The following is a 23,545-nucleotide window of genomic DNA, read 5'->3' as shown; positions in this document are numbered from 1 at the left end:
CCCGAAGGATGTTAACGCGATGTTACAAAACCACGCGAGATTTTGATCTCTTGTTTGGAATTCCCTAAAGATGGCGGCGGCGCCTCTCGATGAGGAGAGCCTACAGTCGCGTATCAGTAAGTCGTTACAACAACAACAACAATTAGTTAGCGACAAACCTAGCGAGGTGGTGTTTAAAGCGTTAAGTTTTTTCTAGAATCCTCTATTTTTTTAGCGAATGTCATCAAAACAGCAATCGGAGATTAGACATACATACTCCGTGGCTTTTATGAGTTGCATTGTTTTGCTATTATTTTACATTGTTATTCAGACTTGATCACATTATTTACACTTTGTCTTTCCTCCCCGCCAGTGCAGTGGAATCAAACCTGCCTGCCTCAACCAAAATATGCTGTCACATTCTGCATACTTAACAAACTGCTTTCGAAATCACTAAACGAACAAGCTTCCATCCATCCATTTTACTACGGCTTGCCCCTATCTCAGTTGCATTCGGGTAGAAGGCAGGGTACACCCTGGACAAGTCACCACCTCTCAAAGCCAACACAGATAGACAGACAACATTCACACACTAGGGCCAGTTAGGTGTTGCCAATCAAAGTTAAAGTTAAAGTACCAATGATTGTCACACACATACTAGATGTGGCGAAATTATTCTCTGCATTTGACCCATCACCCTTGATCACCCCCTGGGAGGTGAAAGAGCAGTGGGCAGCAGCGGTGCAGCGCCCGGGAATCATTTATGGTGATTTAACCCCCAATTCCAACCCTTAATGCTGAGTGCCAAGCAGGGAGGTAATGGGTCCCATTTTTATAGTCTTTGTTATGACTCAGCTGGGATTTGAACTCACGACCTACCGATCTCAGGGCGGACACTCTAACCCAGTGGTTCTTAACCTTGTTGGAGGTACGGAACCCCACCAGTTTCATATACGCATTCACCAAACCCTTCTTTAGTGAAAAATATATATAATTTTTTCAAATTCAAGACAAAGTTATATGTTTTTGGTAACATTTCAGTATGGGGAACATATTCTAAGTAACAAAGACTTAACTTACAGTTATTTGGACACTAGGGGAACATATTCTAAGTCATAAAGAATTAATTTAGAGTTATTTGGTTAGGGTCAGGGTTAGAGGGTTAGGGTTATAATAAGGCCATGCCGAATAAGGCATTAATAAGTACTTAATAAAGACTAGTTAAGAGCCAATATGTTACTAATTTGCATGTTAATAAGCAACTAATTAATGGTGAATATGTTCCCCATACTGAAGTGTTACCATGTTTTTTTTTTACTGGTGCACAAAATCAACCGTGCATGAACATTACCTTTTTCAAACAACAAAACCAACACAGTGCATAAACTCACAACAAATTACACACCTGCAAATCAGTCAGCTGTTGCCGTATCCGTAATACGCCGATAGGGAGAAGTTTGTATTCACACGATGAGTCGGGTGTGTTTTGACCTCTGCCGAACCTGTGAGCCCGACTCACCGAACCCCTAGGGTTCAATCGAACCCAGGTTAAGAACCACTGCTCTAACCACTAGGCCACATGCATGCCTTTTGAGGTGAGAGTCACGGGGGGAAACATTGCAAACTCCACACAGAAAGATCCCGAGTGCATGATCGAACCCAGGACCTTCGTATTGTGAGGCACATGGCAGTAACCCTCTACCACCGTGCTGCCCAAACTAACAAGCATCCATCCATCCATTTTCTATCGCTTAATCCCTTTGGGGTCTATCAATCAATGTTTACTTATATAGCCCTAAATCACTAGTGTTAGTGTCTCAGCTGCATTCCGGCGGAAGGCGGTGTACACCCTGGACGAGTCGCCACGTCATCGCAGGGCCAACACAGATAAGACAGACAACATTCACATTCACACACTAGGGCCAATTTAGTGTTGCCAATCAACCTATCCCCAGGTGCATGTCTTTGGAAGTGAGATTGATTGATTGATTGATTGAAACTTTTATTAGTAGATTGCACAATTCAGGTTAAGAACCACTGCTCTAACCACTAGGCCACATGCATGCCTTTTGAGGTGGGAATCACGGGGGGAAACATTGCAAACTCCACACAGAAAGATCCCGAGTCCATGATCGAACCCAGGACCTTCGTATTGTGAGGCACATGGCAGTAACCCTCGACCACCGTGCTGCCCAAACTAACAAGCATCCATCCATCCATCCATTTTCTATCACTTAATCCCTTTGGGGTCTATCAATCAATCAATCAATGTTTACTTATATAGCCCTAAATCACTAGTGTTAGAGTCTCAGCTGCATTCCGGCGGAAGGCGGTGTACACCCTGGACAAGTCGCCACGTCATCGCAGGGCCAACACAGATAAGACAGACAACATTCACATTCACACACTAGGGCCAATTTAGTGTTGCCAATCAACCTATCCCCAGGTGCATGTCTTTGGAAGTGAGATCGATTGATTGATTGAAACTTTTATTAGTAGATTGCACAGTTCAGTACATATTCCGTACAATTGACCACTAAATGGTAACACCCGAATAAGTTTTTCAACTTGTTTTAAGTCGGGGTCCACGTTAATCAATTCATGGTAGGAAGGATGAAGCCGGAGTACCCGCAGGGAACCCACGCAGTCACGGGGTGAACATGCAAACTCCACACAGAAAGATCCCGAGCCCGGGATTGAACTCAGGACTACTCAGGACCTTTGTATTGTGAGGCACATGGCACTAACCCCCCTTCACCGTGCTGCCCAAACTAACAAGCATATTCCACAAAATTACAAAGAACAGCAGTTGTCATAAAGCACTGTTGCTGTATGACTTTAAGGTTGAACAACAAAGAAGGTTATATATGGCGTAATATTTTCTTTTTTTTTTTTTTTTTTTACAGACAAGGCCACCAATCCTCTGAATAAGGAGACTGATTGGGAAAATATCAAGGTTTTCTGTGAGCAACTCAACAAAGAACCAGAAGGGTGAATAATATGTTACCTGATAACAGTTAAATTGTAAATGGGTTATACTTGTATAGCGCTTTTCTACCTTCAAGGTACTCAAAGCGCTTTGACACTATTTCCACATTCACCCATTCACACACACACATTCACACACTGATGGCGGGAGCTTCCATGCAAGGCGCTAACCACGACCCATCAGGAGCAAGGGTGAAGTGTCTTGCTTAAGGACACAACGAACGTGATTAGGTTGGTAGAAAGCTGGGGATCGAACCATGAACCCCCAGGTTGCTGTCACGTCCACTCTCCCAACCACACCACGCCGTCCCCAGTTGATTCAAGTTGTCAGTTTCTACCGGTTTTGCTTTGATGAAACAAACATGTGCCTCATAAGTTAATCATCAAAAATAATGGTTAAAGAATGTGATATTTGACAATTTTCTGAATCATGTACCGGTATGTGTGTATTCACATCATCCCACCTCACAGGCCCCAGATTGCTACCAGACTTCTGGCCCACAAAATCCAGTCTCCACAGGAATGGGAGGCCATGCAAGCCCTTGTGGTAAGAGCTAGCCTTTCTTTATTGACTTAAAGGGGTCATAATATTCAGAACCAAATTGTATTACCTGTTGGCATCTGTTTTTGTTCATTTGGGATCCCCGTAACACCTGAATTTTTTAATTCAAGGCATGTCAGAGATATTAAATACAACACTTATGCTTTCTTCAAAATATGCTTCATGGAATTTGAGACATTAGTGATGTATTTTGCCATAGTTGCGTCAGCGGATATCTCCATACATGGTAGAGTTTACCCTAAGAACCCTTCTACACTATGGTAAATGTGTTATACAGCGCTTTTATAACTTCAATGTACTCAAAGCGCTGTGACACTATTTCCACATTCACCCATTCACACACTGATGGTGGGAGCTGCAATGCAAGGCCCTAACCACGATCCATCAGGAGCAAAGGTGAAGTGTCTTGCTCAAGGACACAATAAACGTGACGAGGTTGGTAGAAGGTGGGGATTGAACCAGGAACCCTCAGGTTGCTGGCACGGCCACTCTCCCAACCGCACCGTCCCGTTTACACTTACCCTGGATATCTTTATCCCACCTAAACTTATCTGTGTCCACACACAACAATGCCACCGTTTAAGACCCCACTATCCGCAGGCGCAACGCGACCCAGTACGCATGCGCTAGTCGTAGTCACCTCTGACCTTGAAATGTTTTCTTACACTGTGTTTCAATGTAGACTATTGCCACATTTCATTTAACAGTAAACCTTGCTTGCCTCACCATCAGCAGCTGTTAGACTATTGTAGTGAATCACACCTGAACCATCATACATGAATCATGTATTTAATGGACTTGTGACAGTAAACAATGTGATAAAGAACATTTTACAACAACCAACAACAGGACACTGTGCTTGTAGGCTCAAATTGGCGATCCTACTTGACGGCCGCAACCACTTCATGGCTTCACAATAGTTATGGAGTACAAAACTAGGCGTTGAGTAATCGCTTGACATACATTGCGGACAATAACTGATGGTCTGCTTTGCCAGTCCAAATGCATTCGCTATTTTTCACAGTTTTCCCTTGTCCACTGGAGCCCGCATTTTCGTTGTCTCCCCTTTGACAAATGGACACTAAGTAGAATCACAGCTGATCTGGACATTCGAAAGTTCTCTTGCCGTTCCTCTGAAACAACACACTCTGTGACAAACACATCCCACCAGGCTACCGTTCTTTCAGGGCTTATCCAAAACTGTCGCTCCACATTGCTATGTTGCCGTCTGAAATGTGTTGTATCCCAAATAGCTGCAATCGCCCATTTCTTCTACTAAAGGTATTCATGTGTGATTTCCAAAAGCGCCTTTATATGTACAAGAAGGAGAAACACAGGCATGTCTGGATGACTCGCCTCCATCTTTCTAGTGTTTGCCGCTGAGTTATCGAACGAGTTGTTATGAAGCTGGCTGTGGCGTGTTCTTTTTGACGTCACTTCCTGTGTGGGACGCGATCTTTCTGGCATTACTTCTTCCCTGAATTCAGTTCGTAAGCCATCAATGAGTCCATACAAAGCTAAGAGCCGGATATTCAAGAAATACATGGCGCACTTACATGTAAAAAAAAATCCAAGGAGGGTTACCTTAAACGATGGTTTAGAGTGGCTGACACGATGCTTAGGCTAAATAATTATTCGTTTAAGTGGTTATCTGGCTTAGTGTGGACATACAGGTAGCCTAAGAGCTTTGCGTGAGTCCACCCTTTGTAATAGTTTGTTGTCAATAAGTTCCTTATTTATCTCTGTCCTCCTGTTTGCCGAGCAGACTGCCTTGTTCATGTACATGCATGCTAAAATCCTCTGCTGTGGCCATTTTTTATAAAAAGTAGCATAAAGATGTAAGTTATATCTGTCAGTAGACTTGATATGGAAACGGTAAAAACTTTAACATGGCTGACAGTGTGGGGACTCAGTCGAAGGGGGCTTGGCCTGAAGGAGGGCCAAGGTCAAATGTTTGACATATAAACCTGACATTGTAATGTAAATAAAACCGCCCACAACAAAGAGATCATAAATGCCGTAGATAGGTACTTTTTTGATCCCAAGGAAAATCCAGGGCATTTAGTTGCCGTATTACAAGACATGCAGGACACAAGACATTAGTTAAGTTAAACAGTAAATATCAAACAACAGCTGTCCCCACTCCCTTCTGTATATAATAAACTTGAAACAAGATTTATAAGTTCCCCTAAATGATTACAAATGAACAAATTACAAATGAAACCTCTGCAATTGGAAATAGAATCCTACTTATATAAATAAATGTACATAACCTGTGCAGGAAAGACTGCGTGATTTAAAAGAGACCTCTAAACAATTAAAAAGGCGCATTCTAAAGAGACAGTCAGTAATGCAACATTTTGACCAAATAACCACCTATTCATGTTATATAGACCACAAGGAAGTATTTTAAATGTAGAAAAAGGAATCATAGTTTGACCCCTTTAACCTAATTATGTATTTTAACGCACATTGTACTAACGATTTTTGGTTGATCTCTAGGTTTTGGAAACGTGCATGAAGAACTGTGGGAAGGACTTTCACAATGAAGTGGGAAAGTTCCGCTTCCTCAATGAGCTCATAAAAGTGGTCTCCCCAAAGGTAATAATTGGTGAATACAGTTAAAAATATGGTAGTTTCAATATACCAATAACAATACCAGTAGGAAAGTGGCATACCCAAACACATGTATGCATGTAAAGTTCATATCAATTCAGGTCAAATGTTTGACATAGCTCATATCTAAACCTGATCTTGTAATGTTTCCCATAAAATAATTTATTTGTGGCGGTCGGTACTTGACGCGAGAGTGGAGATCCAGAGCTTAAAGGCAGTTTTCCATTGTTTGTAATAGTAACATTTCGGCTTCCTGGTAAAGTACCTAAACCCAGGGGTCCTAAGTGTGACCCGGGTGCCATTTGACCAAGGTGGATTTTTTTTAATGGGGCACATTGTAAAAATAAAAAACAAAAACATTCCATTCAAAATGAGAAACATGAGCAAAAGGCGTCATTTGATTAGAACAAGTAAAAATGTTGGTACTAAAAAGCAATGACACATAAGGAGTTGACAAAAGTCCATATTTTAGTAAAGGTTTGTACACTTGAACACAATAATACATGTTGTACAGTACTAAACATCAAACAAATATAACAAGGAGGTCATGAATGAACTATCTTTTTATTAAGAAACCCAAACAACAACAATGAAAAGCTAAACTGTGCTGTATGCGCTGCGCCAACACACGCCCACACACACAGAAGTCCCTTTGGTGCCCTCACAAACAATCAGAAGTCACAAAAATCCTTAATTTTAACAACCATATTGCTACAGTCATAATCATTGTAAACATTTAAATCCACTTGCTGTACATTATAATCAGCAAAGGAGCAGCTGACGAGAGAAAAGAAAGGAGCAGACGAAAGGAGAAGGGGCGGGGGAGCAGTCAGCTATGCTACGGGCTACATAATCGGTCACAAGGCTGGAAATCAAAAACTATATCGGCCGTGTTTGTGTGTGCGCTTTTGGAAGAGGCACTGCTGAGTAAGGAGTAGTCTTCTCCTTTGGCATCTTTTTCCAGAATAGTCTGTTTTCATCATAACTAAAAACTTGTCGTACAAAGCAGGCTTCCCTCAAGCTCTTCAATACTAGCAAGCCCAAAATCTCTGCCAGCGGGACACAAAATGAGTGAATTAAGCGTTCATACACAGAGGCATATTTGGCGTGATCTAAAGATTCGTAAATCGAAAAGTTTGCTAATAGAGGGGTTCGTAAATCAAGGTTCCCCAATATATATTTTTTTTATGTAGATATTAATATACAAATTAGATGACCAGGTCATGTAGACTCCCAAACCAGCACCACAAATAGATTGAGTTCTGTGGGACACACATTGCAGTGCTGTCCAAACAAAATGCAAACATAATTATTTTACTAGGGAACATTTGTGACTGTTTTTTTTTTTTGCACAATTTACATCCATCCATCCATCCATTTTCTACCGCTTATTCCCTTTCGGGGTCGCGGGGGATGCTGGACATTGCTATATAATTCTGGGCTACATTGGACACATCTTGTAATAAATATGCTGCTTTGCATTAGGTCTAACTAGTGTTTAGTGCGTATAACGTTTTCTAAACAATCTTTGCAGTACTTGGGAGCTCGTGCTCCAGAGCCAGTGAAGACGAAGGTTCAAGAAATGATGTTCAGCTGGACGGTGAAACTCCCAGATGAGACCAAGATAACTGATGCGTATCAGATGTTGAAGAAACAAGGTGAGTCCTACAGAAGTATGTCCAACTTGAGAACATGGGTTGTTTGCCTTCTAGGATACCCAACGTATTTTCAAAGTGATGTAGTTTTTGCTTTCATATCAGTTCTCTTTTTAAGTAATGGTGAGCCAAAAGCATGACCCCTGTTCCAAGCTTTCCTTATTTGAAGCTTCTTAGCTCAACAATATATATCTTACAGCGTGTGACATTAAGCCCTTCAAATAACCATCTACAATATAACCTACTATGTCACTGATAAAAGCAGCACATGAGGCTGATGTGTAAAAGTGTAGAAAACACTATCACTGTATTGGAGTGGGTGTGCGAGGGTCAGAGCAGACCCTGTTTTTGTGCAGAAGCCCTGCTGATGGAAAATGTTTATTCAACTATGGCTGATATGCGTCCTTGTTCTCTTCCAGGTATTGTCAAGCAGGATCCAAAACTTCCTGACGACAAGCTCCTTCCACTCCCACCACCCAGAATCAAAAGTGCCATCTTTGAGGATGAAGAGAAGTCCAAGGTATGTAACACGCCTCCGGATAAAATACAACATTTAAAAAATAAGCTTGAAGAAAAAGGACAAGTGTTATATGATAGGGATGGACAATATGGCCTTAAATCTATATTACGATTCATATTGCAGCCCCCTTGGGTGTAGATGTATCACTATATATTATTTGGTATATAAATAATAGAACCGTTTCAAAAGAGGGTACACAGGCTCCCAATTTAGCTTCTGCCATGTGCAGTAACATAATGTGTCATTTCCAGTAGTTTTATTTTGTGAAAACTATTATTAATCCACTTTTTAATTTACTGGTAATATTTGGTTACTGTTGTAACATGGTTGTATTTACATGTCTGTTAAAATGTAATAAGAACTTATTCTTCTGTTGTTTGGATACTTCACATTATTTTTGGGCAATAGTGCAAATTTGGATATCAGGGGCAGTATAGGTTTGACCAAGCTGATACTGCTACTTAAAAGTTTCAAGATCACTGAATGATTACATTTTTGATAACAATTACAATCAGACACAAACACAGGAGAGCCGTGTAGCAATATCAATTAAATGTTAAAATATTTTTTTACTATTGGCTTTGATTTAAATCCTTTGGTTTTTCCTGAAGTTGTCCTGTGTTTGAATGTAAAACGATATCGATTCAAACACTGTAGTAATGACAATATACTGAAACTATACTTGGTATTGTTACGCAGTGGAATGCACTACCAACAGACCTTAAAAGTCGAACTTCCCTATTGAATTTCAAAACTGCCATAAAATCATGGCTCAGCTCAACCTCTACCTGATCAAAACCGAAATTGATCCCCAGCAACTCTTCGAAGCATAAAACAGATTTATATGGGGTTAAAGTTAAAGTTGAAGTACCAATGATTGTCTCACACACACTAGGTGTGGCAAAATTATTCTCTGCATTTGACCCATCACCCTTGATCACCCCCTGGGAGGTGAGGGGAGCAGTGAGCAGCAGCGGTGGCCGCGCCTGGGAATCATTTTTGGTGATTTAACCCCCAATTCCAACATTATAGTGTATAAATAATTTTTCATTCTGTTTTGCACACTATTGGAGCCAACTTGTGCAAAGTCATGTGTTTAAACCCCCCCCATTTTTTGTATATATTGTTTTTAAAATCACCTGACATGTATACTGTGTATATGAACATAATTTCTAAAAAAAAATGTAACGTAATTTTTTACAAACATGTTACAGGTTATACATTTTTTATTATTGAATGTTATCAAATGTGATAAATATTTAATGGACCACAATGGAAACAAGTCTTTTGGCTCTTTGTGCCATCCATTTGCCTTTTTAAAGCATTACAGGGATTAAATTCTTTAAAATGACAATAAACTTCTCAATCAATCAATCAAAACTGTCAATACCACCCCTGTTTACTTTCAAAAGGTCTAGCTTAGCGATTAGCATGTCCTCCTACAGTGTGTAGTGTAGCATGTTTATCTGGTCCTCGTTCTCTAGTGATAAAACTTGTAAGAAATGTAGTATATTTGCCACCATGGGGGCGAGGATTGCTGACTTAGAAGTGGCTTTGCACTGTGGAGCCGCTCCCCAGAATACTATAGTGCAGTGGTTCTCAACCTTTTTTCAGTGATGTACCCCCTGTGAACATTTCTTAAATTCAAGTACCCCCTAATCAGAGCAAAGCATTTTTGGTTGAAAAAAAGAGATAAAGGACTAAAATACTGCACTACGTCATCAGTTTCTGATGTATTAAATTGTATAACAGTGCAAAATATTGCTCATTTGTAGTGGTCTTTCTTGAACTATTTGGAAAAAAAGATATAAAAGTAACTAAAAACTTTTTGAAACATAAACTAGTGATTCAATTATAAATAAATATATCCACACATAGAAGTAATCATCAACTTAAAGTGCCCTCTTAGGGGATTGTAATATTGATCCATCTGGACTCATGAACTTAATTCTAAACCCCATCCATCCATCCATTTCCTACCGCTTATTCCCTTTCGGGGTCGCGGGGGGCGCTGGCGCCTATCTCAGCTACAATCGGGCGGAAGGCGGGGTACACCCTGGACAAGTCGCCACCTCATCGCAGGGCCAACACAGATAGACAGACAACATTCACACTCACATTCACACACTAGGGCCAATTTAGTGTTGCCAATCAACCTATCCCCAGGTGCATGTCTTTGGAGGTGGGAGGAAGCCGGAGTACCCGGAGCGAACCCACGCATTCACGGGGAGAACATGCAAACTCCACACAGAAAGATCCCGAGCCTGGATTTGAACCCAGGACTGCAGGACCTTCGTATTGTGAGGCAGACGCACTAACCCCTCTGCCACCGTGAAGCCTAATTCTAAACCTTTCTTCACAAAAAAATAAATCCTTAACATCAATATTTATGGAACATGTCCACAAAAAAATCTAGCTGTCAACACTGAATATTGCATCGTTGCATTTCTTTTCAGTTTATGAACTTACATTCATATTTTGTTGTAGTATTTATTCAATACATATATTTATAAAGGATTTTTGAATTGTTGCTATTTTTTACAATATTCAAAAAAAATCTCACGTATCCCTTGATATATCTTCAAGTACCTCCAGGGGTACGCGTACCCCCATTTGAGAACCACTGTTCTAGTGCATGGGTCAAATTTGCGGCACACAGCTGGAATGTGTCATCGACATACATTATCACAACACAATAATAGTATTAAAAGTTTTATCATCAGCCAAATGTAAATAATTTCCACTATATTGTCTATATTGCACTAGCAAAATGTATGAACTTTTGACACCTGGGTAAAGTGTTAAGAGACAAACAGTTTATAAAGCCGTCTTCCTCTTTCCCTCTGCTGTCCTATCCTGTTTTGTAGACGCTGTCTCGCTTATTGAATAGCTCTCAACCTGAAGATCTAAAAGCTGCAAACAAGCTCATTAAGGAGATGGTTCAGGAGGTGAGTTATTGTTGCTTTGTTTTCAATCATGTGTATCCGCACCATCTTTGCAGATTTCTATTTTTATATTTAATAGAAATGTCATGACAAGTGGTGTTTGAAAATGGGTTTGTGACAATGCCTTTTTTCTTCTAGGACCAGAAGCGTGTAGAGAAGCTGTCAAAACGGGTAAACGCCATTCAGGAGGTTAAGGAGAGTGTCAGCCTGCTGAGTCAACTGCTGGAGGGCTACAGCAAGGAAGACCGCTCACAGAGCAACCAGGAGCTCATTAAGGTTGGTAAAGCTCTCAAGCACGGAGACAGAAAATTCCCACAAACAGAGGTGAGTAGTTTGTTGAATTAAACTTCTGTCTTGTCCAAAAAGGATCTTTACCAGCGTTGTGAAAAAATGAGACCCACGTTATTCCGGTTAGCCAGTGATACAGTGGACAACGATGAAGCCTTAGGTAAGAAAACTAGCATGGCATAGGCCTCGTGGTGAAACAAAAAGAGACATTCCAATGGAATGGTGAAAAAGCCAATAAATATTTGTGTTTCCAGCGGATATCTTACAGGCCAATGACAGCCTGACACAAGTGATCAACCTCTACAGGCAGCTGGTGAAGGGTGAAAAGCTGACAAATGATTGTATAAACACACCTTCACAACCAGGTACTTGTCTTTAGTTTGCCATTTTCTGATCCACCAAGCGTTGTGTAAATAGCCGTTGATATGCGCATTGTTTATTTGAAATTAGGCAGCAGTAGCTTGGCGCTGTTAGACCTAACAGGACTAAGTGCACCAGATGACGAATCACCATTTAACCCAGAACCCTCCAACCTAGACACCCTGTGTCAAAACATGGGCATCAGCCTCCTGGACGATGAGCTCATGTCCGTGGGTAAGCACAAAACCCTCATCTTGCTGGTATAATCAAGCTAGAATACTGCTTTTAAGAGCCAAAATGCATTGAGTCAGCTTTATTTGCACAGCAGTTTTGTCTTATGTTCATTGACTGTGTTGTAGCCCTGCTGTTTACTAGTTTGCTGCAACCCAAAGTATTTGAATGAATCACACCATCAAGCCATATCTCCAACTTAACTGTTGTTTCTGATCTCCTAGGACTAAATGTTACAGACTCCTGTGAGCATCAGAACACTTTACAGGTAATGTGCATTGATATTAGAGCCAGTATTTGAACATGCTACTTTTGTCACATGTACACAGAAACGCGTGGGTCCTGACTTAAACAAGTTGAAATACTTATTTGTGTGTTACCATTTCGTGTTCAATTGTACGGAATATGTAGTGTGAGAATGTGAGTGTGAATGTTGTCTGTCTATCTGTGTTGGCCCTGCGATGAGGTGGCGACTTGTCCAGGGTGTACGCCGTCTTCCGCCCGAATGCAGCTGAGATAGGCTCCAGCTCCCCCCGCGACCCCAAAACGGACAAGTGGTAGAAAATGGATGAATGGATGTACTGTACTGTGCAATCTACTAATAAAAGTCTCAAATCAAAAACACACGTCATGTACAGACTAACGCAGCAGGGGGTGCTGTAACCTGGAATTGTTGAGCCAATAAGAGGACTGAAGGAAGTTCATTTTGGACGGACAATGAAAAAAATATTGATTAATATTTAAAAGTATAAATCAGTCGCTCAACAAATACAAAAAAAAATGGTCACAAGGGAAGCAGTGGATGGCGTAAAACTACATTTGGCCAGTCAAGTTTCTCAGTGACAAGGATTAAGTTTAGGAATGATTTGCCATGTGAAATAACCACAACTGAAAACGTTTAATGGAAAGCTTGAACACTTTCTGAAACAAAAACAAACCTGTAACAACTGAGTAGGAAACCTAAAAGTCAATACCGGTACATAAATACTCACATGCCCTGCAGCCCTATATGTGGATGTTCTGTTTTGTGATGTTCTGCGACACTTTTGTATTATGATGATGAATTTGTAAATGTTAATGTTGTGTATTAGCATTTAATGCATGCCTGTGTAACTTGTACTGTGTAGTTATTTTACAGTAAACAAAAAAAAAACTGTTTATTGCTTCAACTGCACAACTCTCTTTCACACTTGTAGCTCAGAAGCTCTTCCGGTTCACATCTACAGCACAAAGTCTTCTGGTTAATGTATACACTAGGGCTGTCAAATGATAGTTTTTTTAATCATATGAATCACATTTTGGAATTTAGATTAATCACGATGATTCACAGGCGTTTACTCGTTTGCATAATTGAAATTAACCCAAGAAAAGACCCCAATATTTGTTAATAAATGCAATTTCATTTTCAGAATGTAATTCAGGAACATATTCAAACATTTTTCCTGAATCCATGTCATTTATTTGCACAAAACTTGGCAACAGTCTTCTCTATGAAGTTTTTTCAAAGTGTATTTTGGAGTGAAATTTACCAGCGCGCACACCGTATCCTTCCTTATTTTTGTACTGAGGTATAGCTTTTAAAGTAAAAGAGCTCGTATGGTCAAAATAAATTGCATGATTAATCTAAATGTGTACTTGATTAAAGTGACGTTTTTTTGTGATTAATCACAAGAGTTAACTTGTTAATTTGGAGAGGCCTAATCCAAACATTTGGTAACACACCCACATTCTCACAACTTGTTTACAGTACTTTGACAGCGTTTTCAACATGTGTTGATAATCTCTTTGTCTCTCTCTTACCAACAAAAGTCACTAAATGGGATGAACTATCGGTTTAATATGAAATATTGTCATATTTATTTTCCATATTATAATAGTGTAAGCGGGTTGAAACAGATGATAAGAACTATTTCACATGTACATCTTTCATTACTAACCACATAAGATCATTTTGGCTCATCCAGTCCGTTTGGTAACACTTTGCGTGATACTACCTCCTGCCGGCAGTATTTGATCTTCAAAATAAAAGCGCACTAGTTACAGTAAATATACAGTTTAGCCACAGCAGTGTGTTGAAACATAAGTACGTCTCAACTGTGAAACACACTAAGAAAGTCTGTGACTTGTGGTGAACAGAGCAGACAGCGGACAATGAGGTAGCCTTTTGTGGTGTATCTTGTAAGACATTAATTTGACAATAGGTTGAGATAATGTGTTTTTACTGTCATCTAGTGTCTTCTTGTTAGTTAGGTTTCATTATCTTGTGGTAATAAAACGAGTAAAACGTCCTGACTGTACAATTCCTCTCTGGGGGGTACTAGGATGAAAGAAAAAACTAATCTGACATAAACTGCAACAAAAAACTGTGCAATTAACACTGCGATACATTTTCATAACATGGTCACTACTGCCTAGTTTCTCTTGTTATATTATTCTTTTTACTGTTATATTTTTATTCCTTTTGTAATATTTTCTATTTTATTTCCATTTATACCCCCATTATTTACTTTTTAAAGTAGCTAGAATTTTAATTTAATCAATTAAGTACTATATCTATCTATCTATCTATCTATCTATCTATCTATCTCCATCCATCCATCCATTAGATTTCATAACTATGCTCACACTATGCGTAAATAAACCACAGTTTGTTAGTTTTGTTGACACCCTGTGCTTTTTGTGGTTGAAGTTGTAAAGAACACTCACATTAAGAATGAAGGCATAACATGGAAAACTTATGAGTTTCTGATGCAATGTTATTGGAAAAAAGCCTAAAATCATCCTAACACTTGCCACACCTTTTTTGAAAAAGCTAGCACAAATTCAGGCATTTTGAGCCACAACAATCCCAAAAAAAGGCCACAAAATCCTGGAAGGACTGACGTGTTCATGCGTACATGCCCTGAGTGTAAGTTAAAGCTTAGCTACAATCAACATCTCTGTTAAAATAATTATTAACTGCTAATGCTATTGTCCCATTTCACATAATCACGTTAGACCAAATGTATATCACATAATCACGTTAGACCAAATGTATACCTCCTTTGTTTTGTTCCGTCAGTCCGCTGTCCCAGAAAACGCCGCTCCAGCAGTCCCAGCTGCACTGTTGCGTCCGGCTGTAGTGCAAACTCCACATGCTGTAGCAGAGGCACCCAAAGCTATGGATGAGCTCGACATCCTGGGGAAGACATTGTTACAGCAGTCCCTACCTCCACAGAACCAGCAGGTTAAATGGTGAGAGAGATTTTAATGAGATTAGTGGTGGACATTGTGGGTGTATTAACTTTTAGGTGTACTCAAGAATTATACACTTTGTAGTACTTTAAGACCAACAATACCAAGCTTATCCTTTCTCATACTGTACATTATGCACAATTTGGACAAAACAACATTTAATTAGTTAGGGGTTGGACATCATCCTAACCAATTCTAAACTTATAACTTAGTAGCAACAGTTTGGAAATGGCTCTTCTGAATACTTCCAATCATCAGTCAGGACACATTCAATAAATGTCGCACTGTTGGAAAATACTAGTAAAAAAATTTTTTTTTTAAATTACAATTTTGAGTAAATGGATTATAATTGTATAGCGCTTTTCTACCTTCAAGGTACTTAAAGCCCTTTGACACTATTTCCACATTCACCCATTCACACACACATACATTCACACACTGATGGCAGGAGCTGCCCTGCAAGGCGCTAACCACGACCCATCAGGAGCAAGGGTGAAGTGTCTTGCTCAAGGACACAACGGATGTGACTAGGTTGGTAGAAGCTGGGGATTGAACCAGGAACCCTCAGGTTGCTGGCACGGTCACTCTCCCAACCGTGCCACGCTGTCCCGTTACGTCAAAAAACCCAAATTGTGATCGTGATTTGATTTGGGATTTTCTATTTAATACATTAAAATGCATAAGAGTGAAGGAAGACATGTTACTTTTAGACTGTCAACCAACATATTCTTGTCTTAAGGTATTACACAATAGAAAAAGATAAATTACCGTATTTTTCAGACTATAAGTCGCAATTTTTTTCATAGTTTGGCCGGGGGTGCGACTTATACTCAGGAGCGACTTATGTGTGAAATTATTAACACATTACCGTAAAATATCAAATAATATTATTTAGCTCATTCACGTAAGAGACTAGACGTAGAAGATTTCATCGAATTTAGCGATTAGGAGTGACAGATTGTTTGGTAAACGTATAGCATGTTCTATATGTTATAGTTATTTGAATGACTCTTACCATAATATGTTACAGTAACATACCAGGCAACTTCTCAGTTGGTTATTTATGCGTCATATAACGTACACTTATTCAGCCTGTTGTTCACTATTCTTTATTTATTTTAAATTGCCTTTCAAATGTCTATTCTTGGTGTTGGGTTTTATCAATAAATTTCCCCCAAAAATGCGACTTATACTCCAGTACGACTTATATATATTTTTTTCCTTCTTTATTATGCATTTTACGCAGGTGCGACTTATACTCTGAAAACTACGGTAATTTACTCTCAAAAATACAAACTCAGACCTTTTGTCTACATCCTGCTTTTAACAGTTCTATCAACCAAGCCACGTCGCCCCGTAACAATTCAAAAGGATATCAACTTTTATTTATCATTACTGTAGAATTATTTACCATTGTACTGTAATTGGAAGGTAGATCATTTTGTTATCCTAAATAAATAAACAAAAAATAAAATGTAATCATTTCTGTGAGCAAAAATTTAACCTAAATATATATTGAGCATTTTAAAGTGCATTTTTTTCCTCAGCTGGAAAAATGAAGTCAGACGTCTGTTCGTTTATTGCCATCACGTGATCACGGGATTCTTGCCCGTTCATCCATGTTGATGGTCGTATATTTCCCATCCAGTTGAAAGCTAAATTATTAGTACGAAAATAAGGAATTTATTAATTATGAATAAAAATGGCAGACCCGCGCAAAGCTCTTCGGGTAAACCTCTACCATGTATGGAGAATGCCGCTGTAGTAACCAAGGGAAATATGTCACTAAATTCTCAAATTCCAATCAGCTCGTTTGGAGCAAGTTTGGACGAAGACAACATTTGTTTAAATAATATATCTGCCAGCCACTATGGTTTGAGTAGACATTTTCAGGACTTAATTAGATTCCAAATACACCAAAACCGGTACCAACAAGTAGGAAAAGTAGGTTTTGCATACTAAGACCCCTTTAAATCAGAAAATTAATTTTGACAGCTCCAATATTAATAACCCCAAAGCCAAGACTTGCCAAGCACATAAAAACAACCAATTTTAACTGAACCCTACCAATTCTGCTAAAAAGAGTGTCCCCCCAGAATTATGCCAGAAGCTTGTTGATGACTATTTCTACTGTAAATAGACAAAAATGTTGTGGTGATACTTGCTCAGGAATATACCTTATGTCATACTTGATTCTTGTTTTATTTATGGTACAGTCACTCCACTCTCAAAAAAGAATGGTTTAAAAAAAATTATTCATGATCCAAAATTGCAATGGCATTCATTGGAGATTATGTCCATTGATGTATGTATCGACATGGTGTTGTTCTTTAATGACTGGGACTGCTGTCCTGTTGACACACAGGGATAAAGTCCAACCTCAGTCTCGAGTGACCTTACGAGATCTCCAGACCAAGTCCAACTGTAACTATGGATCTGTTCCGAGCCTACAACCATCAGCTCCTGTGCCCTCATCCAACTTGGCTTTGAATGAACACGCTGACAGTTCTTCCGGCTCCTACAACATCTCCCTAGCTGACGTTACAGTGCCTCTGGAATTAATCCACCCAAGTAAGATGAAACTGATACACCCAGATTGTGTTGCGAGATCCAAATAAGCATGTTTTTTTTGGGGGGTGACTATGTTTCAGGCACTTTGCTACCAGTGACTGTATTTGACAAACTCAGCCTACGCGTTTTGTTCACGTTTGCCCGAGGCTGTCCGCCATCACGGCCAGACGTTTTAGTAGTGATCATTTCCATGCTGTCTTCAGCGCCCATTCCTGTCACTAACATACGCTTTCAAGCAGCGGTACCTAAGGTAGGTTGATGCTGTATGCTTGTAACAAAGGAGTGGAAAAATGGGGATAATGTGTCTCTGTTGCGCAGGTAATGAAAGTGAAGCTGCAGCCTCCATCGAGTACTGAACTTCCATCATTTAATCCTATCCTTCCTCCGGTTGCGATCACACAGATTCTTCTGCTGGCTAACCCTCAAAAGGTTTGCTTCTCTGATGTCTTGTAGTGAAATTTTAAAAAGGGCCCAAACCTAAATTTGCAACCTCTTAGTTTTATATTGAAAATGTTGTATTCTTGTTCTACAACAGGAATGTCTGAACCAATATCAAAACTGATCAAATATAAACATATAAACATTTTTTTAAAGAAAATACAGCCTGCATGTCAGTTTCGTGTTATTGGCGTCAACGTTTCACCTTTTCTCATTACATTACAGCAGTATTCTCTCTTATTCCACGTCTTACGGCTCTGCAACGTCTGTAACAACACATTAACCCTGCAATGGGGATACACCCCACACATTAAATCAATGGCACTATATCATTGTTTAAAAAAAGTAAACTAAATACGGAAATGTCATTTTACTCCATTAACTTTCTTCTTGGCATTCCACTCATGTATTTGTTTATCCCTTAGGTAGGGTTTACTTCCTTTGAGCATGCTAAATATGGAGGGCTAAATGGGACAAAATTAAGAACGGTAACTACATATATTTACCAATCACCAAAAATGATTCCCGGGCGCGGCACCGCTGCTGCCCACTGCTCCCCTCACCTCCCAGGGGGTGATCAAGAGTGATGGGTCAAATGCAGAGAATAATTTCGCCACACCTAGTGTGTGTGTGACAATCATTGGTACTTTAACTTCAACTTTACTCAGTTGTGTCATTATTTAATTGAATAATTAAATCATGAAAAATGTAAATCAATTAACTAAATCAAGAATTAATCAAGGGGAAGACCCAGGACACGTTGGAAGGACTATGTCTCCCGGCTGGCCTGGTAACGCCTCGGGATCCCCCGGGAGGAGCTGGACGAGGTTGCTGGGGAGAGGAAGGTCTGGGTTTCCCTGCTTAGGCTGCTGCCCACGCGACACGACCTCGGATTAGCAGAAGAAGATGAATGGATGGAAGAATTAATTAAATCATGAATTAATTAAATCATGAAATAATTATATCAACAATTAATGATACGTTTAATGGCGTGGCGCAGTGGAAGAGTGGCTGTGCGCAACCCGAGGGTCCCTGGTTCAATCCCCACCTAGTACCAACCTCGTCACGTCCATTGTGTCCTGAGCAAGACACTTCACCCTTGCTCCTGATGGGTCGTGGTTAGCGCCTTGCATGGCAGCTCCCTCCATCAGTGTGTGAATGTGTGTGTAAATATGGAAGTAGTGTCAAAGTGTTTTGAGTACCTTGAAGGTAGAAAAGCGCTATACAAGTAAATAAATAAATGATAAATGGGTTGTACTTGTATAGCGCGTTTCTACCTTCAAGGTACTCAAAGCGCTTTGACACTACTTCCACATTTACCCAATCACACACACACATTAGTGTCCTGGGTATGACGTTAAACTACATCCAGGCATGAGATGGGAGGTTGTGTGTGGGGTTAGTGAGTCCCAACTAATGTCTATAAAATGCACACAAAAGAACCGTTTGCACCTTCTCTTGTGACTGGCGGGCGGTCAGCGCCATAAAGCTGAGCGGGTCCCTGGGTAAATGGGGTGCGGACAACAAACAGGACAGACTAAGTTCAACAGCCCAGTAAGGCAATTAGTCTAGGAGAAGGATCTCTGATATAAAATACCCCTTCCAACCCGCACCAAGCCAGCGTGGAAGGTGTAGGCTAATAACCAGCATGAAAAGTACGCCAAATGGCAGAAACATGCTGAAGCTTTCATCCAGCAGTGGACTGACAACGGCTGATGATGATAATAATGATAACACACACATTCACTCACTGATGGAGGGAACTGCCATGCAAGGCGCTAACCAACACCCATCAGGAGCAAGGGTGAACTGTCTTGCTCAGGACACAACGAACGTGACGAGGTTGGTACTAGATGGGGATTGAACCAGGGACCCTCGGGTTGCGCACGGCCACTCTACCACTGCGCCAAGTACAACCCATTTATCATTTATTTATCAATAATACAATTTTGAATTTAATTCAGCTTTTAATCAGTGGATGACATATTTGAGAAAATATTTAAATATTTAATTTTGTCCCATTTGGGCCTTCATGGCTAACTTCCGGTTTCATTGTACCGCTGTTGTGTTTTCCCCATATTGCACGTGTTTTTTAGGAGTTAGTGTGTTTTGGGTGTTGTTGTGCATTTTCCCTACACCTGTGATTCGGCGGTTTGCGTGTGTTGAGTGGTCTTATCAGCACGTTTGCTCCTGTCCGCCACCGTAATTTTTTTTTTTGTAATATGTTTATAATGAGCCGCGGGGTGTTAAAAGAATGACCTACGAGCCCCAAATGGCCCCTAGTCTGCACTTTGGACACACATAGTCAACAAGACGTACACGTGTCATATCATTAAGTTTTACTTCAATGCCACTCCTAAATCTTTTGAACGGTCAGGTACAAGAACTTCACGAGAGTTCCATAAGATCTTTTGAATTTCTCACGCCACAAGTTAATGTACAGTAGTTCCTCACTGCATCGCATTTCAAACAATTGCGGCTTTATTTGGTACCGTAATGTTATTAACGTAACTAAGGTGTTGCTGTAGCTTGTTTACTTCAGTTCCAGTCAGTAGTCATTTGTTCAACTTCTTTAGTTATACTGATAGTTGTCCTTGAGAATCCATTCTAAGTACTCTCTTTTCATCTTTTGGGCTATTTAACTGGTGGCCTGCGAGTTTAGTTCAAAAACTTGACTCACATTTTTGCAGCATAGTCTAAAAAACACTATAATGCTGTCAGAGTTGATATTTGCAGACGGTCCTTAAAGGCCCACTAAAACCCACTACTACCGACCACGCAGTCTGATAGTTTATATATCCATGATGAAATATTAACATTGCAACACATGCCAATACAGCCGGTTTAGTTTACTAAATTACAATTTTAAATTTCCCGCGGAGTTTCTTGTTGAAAACGTTGCGGAATGATGACGCGTGCGCGTGACGTCTCGAGTTGGAGGGGACATATTAGCGCAGCTCCACTAGCGGCTGAAAGTCGTCTCTTTTCATCGCGCAATTACACAGTATTCTAGACATCTGTGTTGCTGAATCTTTTGCAATTTGTTCAATTAATAATGGAGAACTCAAAGTAGAAAGATGGAGGTGGGAAGCTTTAGCCTTTAGCCACACAAACACACGGTGTTTCCTTGTTTAAAATTTCCGGTGAAGCTTCACTATGGATCAGAGCGGTCAAGCGAACATGGTTCCCGCCCACTTGTCAACTGGCAGGTTTCGGTGAGAAAATTGTGGTAAAAAGTCGCCTCTTACCAGAGATCAGCGAAGTTTCTGTTGTGCTGCTGCTGCCGTGACTAATTCCCTCAGAGACTGGCGTCAAGACACCCGTGGACACAACCCTCCGACTATCGGGTACTATTTAATCTCACTAAAACACTAGCAACACAATAGAAAGATAAGGGATTTCCCAGAATGATCCTAGTAAATGTGTCTAAAAACATCTGAATCGCTCACAAAGCAATCGCCTTTTTTTTTTTTTTTCTAGTCCTTCGCTATCAATATACTCAGCCACGAATCTTTAATCCTCGCTCAAATTAATGGGGAAATTGTCGTTTTCTCAGTTCGAATAGCTCTTTTTGTTGGAGGCTCCTATTATAAATAATATGATGTGAGGAGCCCTCACACAGGTGACGTCATCGTCTGCGACTTCCGGTAAAGGCAAGGCGTTTATATTAGCGACCAAAAGTTGCGAACTTTATTGTCGATGTTTTCTACTAAATCCTTTCAGCAAAAATATGGCAATATCGCGAAATGATCAAGTATGACACATAGAATGGACCTGCTATCCCCGTTTAAATAAGAAAATCTCATTTCAGTAGGCCTTTAAAAACAGCAGAGTGTTCCTGTAATTCTGACTAAATAGATACATATCAATACCGTTCTGTCGATCAATACTGGTTCTCCGGAGGGGAGAACTCATACTAACTTAATGACGTATTAACTTAAACTTAATGTGTGCAAAGTATAATGGCTGAGTCGTCACATGAGATGTTTCTCACTGTTCTTTGTTGTCTCACGTTTCAGGAAAAAGTGCGTCTGCGTTACAAGTTAACCTTCAACCTTGGGGAGCACGCTCACGACGAGTCGGGTGACGTGGACCAGTTCCCGCCCCCGGCATCTTGGGGGAACCTTTAAGTCAGAAGGACTGCCTTTCATCTACGGCTTCCTTCTGAATTTGGGTTGAAAGCATCCCATTGAACTGGTTCTTTGTGGAAGAGAGCAGTTACGTTTCTACCCGGTGCCTTCCTGTCCTCTGTGGGGTTTTGTTTGTCTTTTCCACTTTTTCCTGTCACATTTATATCAAACAAAACTCTCTCCATCCAGGGACGTTTGGGGGAACAAGTTGATTTATTTAAATGAATATATGCATCCTTGATATAACATAAATTGGTACATCAAGGCTGTTATTGTTTTTACAAAGCAGACATGAAGCGTGTGACAATGGCTATCATTGAAGTCTTACGAGTGTTTTAATCACATGGGAAGTGGTGCAGTTACACACATTTTAATGAACCTTCCAGGTGAAGCCATCACTTGAAATCACAGAAATTGTGACAAACGTGTAATCAGACATGTTTGTGTACCGTTCCATAAAATGTAAGTTGTTATGCTGCACTCCAGCTTGCCAGTGTTGAAGGAATTATTTTCCCACTAATGTCAGCATTGTACTTTTTCAGCAGTGATTTAATATTTGCAAACATTGGTGTTGCTGGTGAGAGCATCATGTTATTACGGTTCCATGAAGAAGACAGCCTAATCATTAACACAGTCTCAGCACTTTTTTAAAGCATTGGCACAATCTTTACATCCGATTTCACTCAGGATCAATTGAATGGTATCACTTGTCATGCTTTTGTTTGATTTTTGCACATGAAACATGTTTATTTTTATTCATTTGCTGCCTTTTTTGATTAATGTTTGACCCAAAGAAGGACCCCACTTAAGTCCTGAGTTGACATTGCTGACATCATTGATCTGTGATTCTACCACACGTGCCTGAGATCAAGGTCCTTATTTTTTGTGCATACCTATGTACTGTACATCTCCTGTAATATGTTAATGTCCGCATCAAAAGGTACAGTACGCGATGAAATAACCTACAGCATGAGTCTATGGCCACTGAGATTATACTGATATGACAATAAAGAATTAAATTGGTGGCA

At 40.1% G+C, this 23,545-nt stretch overlaps 1 protein-coding gene across 2 annotated transcripts; it reads left to right on the top strand.

The window, feature by feature from the left end:
* The first annotated feature begins 6 nt into the window (after positions 1–6).
* Positions 7–23,545, top strand: LOC133539020 (ADP-ribosylation factor-binding protein GGA1-like). Of its 2 annotated transcripts, XM_061881019.1 has the most exons (17): positions 7–116; positions 2,886–2,970; positions 3,439–3,514; positions 6,032–6,130; positions 7,680–7,803; positions 8,220–8,320; positions 11,188–11,268; positions 11,404–11,541; positions 11,632–11,713; positions 11,808–11,918; positions 12,004–12,147; positions 12,369–12,412; positions 15,206–15,378; positions 17,744–17,949; positions 18,030–18,199; positions 18,268–18,378; positions 22,407–23,545. In XM_061881019.1, exons 1-17 carry the CDS (start codon positions 71–73, stop codon positions 22,515–22,517), a joined length of 1,902 nt encoding a protein of 633 aa, XP_061737003.1. In that variant the 5' UTR covers positions 7–70; the 3' UTR covers positions 22,518–23,545. The 2 variants fall into 2 exon arrangements, with proteins under 2 accessions (XP_061737003.1, XP_061737004.1); XM_061881020.1 differs by lacking the exon at positions 3,439–3,514 and having other exon boundaries at positions 88–116.

The sequence above is a fragment of the Nerophis ophidion genome, linkage group LG20 (genome assembly GCF_033978795.1).
Source record: "Nerophis ophidion isolate RoL-2023_Sa linkage group LG20, RoL_Noph_v1.0, whole genome shotgun sequence".
Taxonomy (NCBI): Eukaryota; Metazoa; Chordata; class Actinopteri; order Syngnathiformes; family Syngnathidae; genus Nerophis; species Nerophis ophidion.
This window is presented reverse-complemented; position numbering and strand designations above follow the sequence as displayed.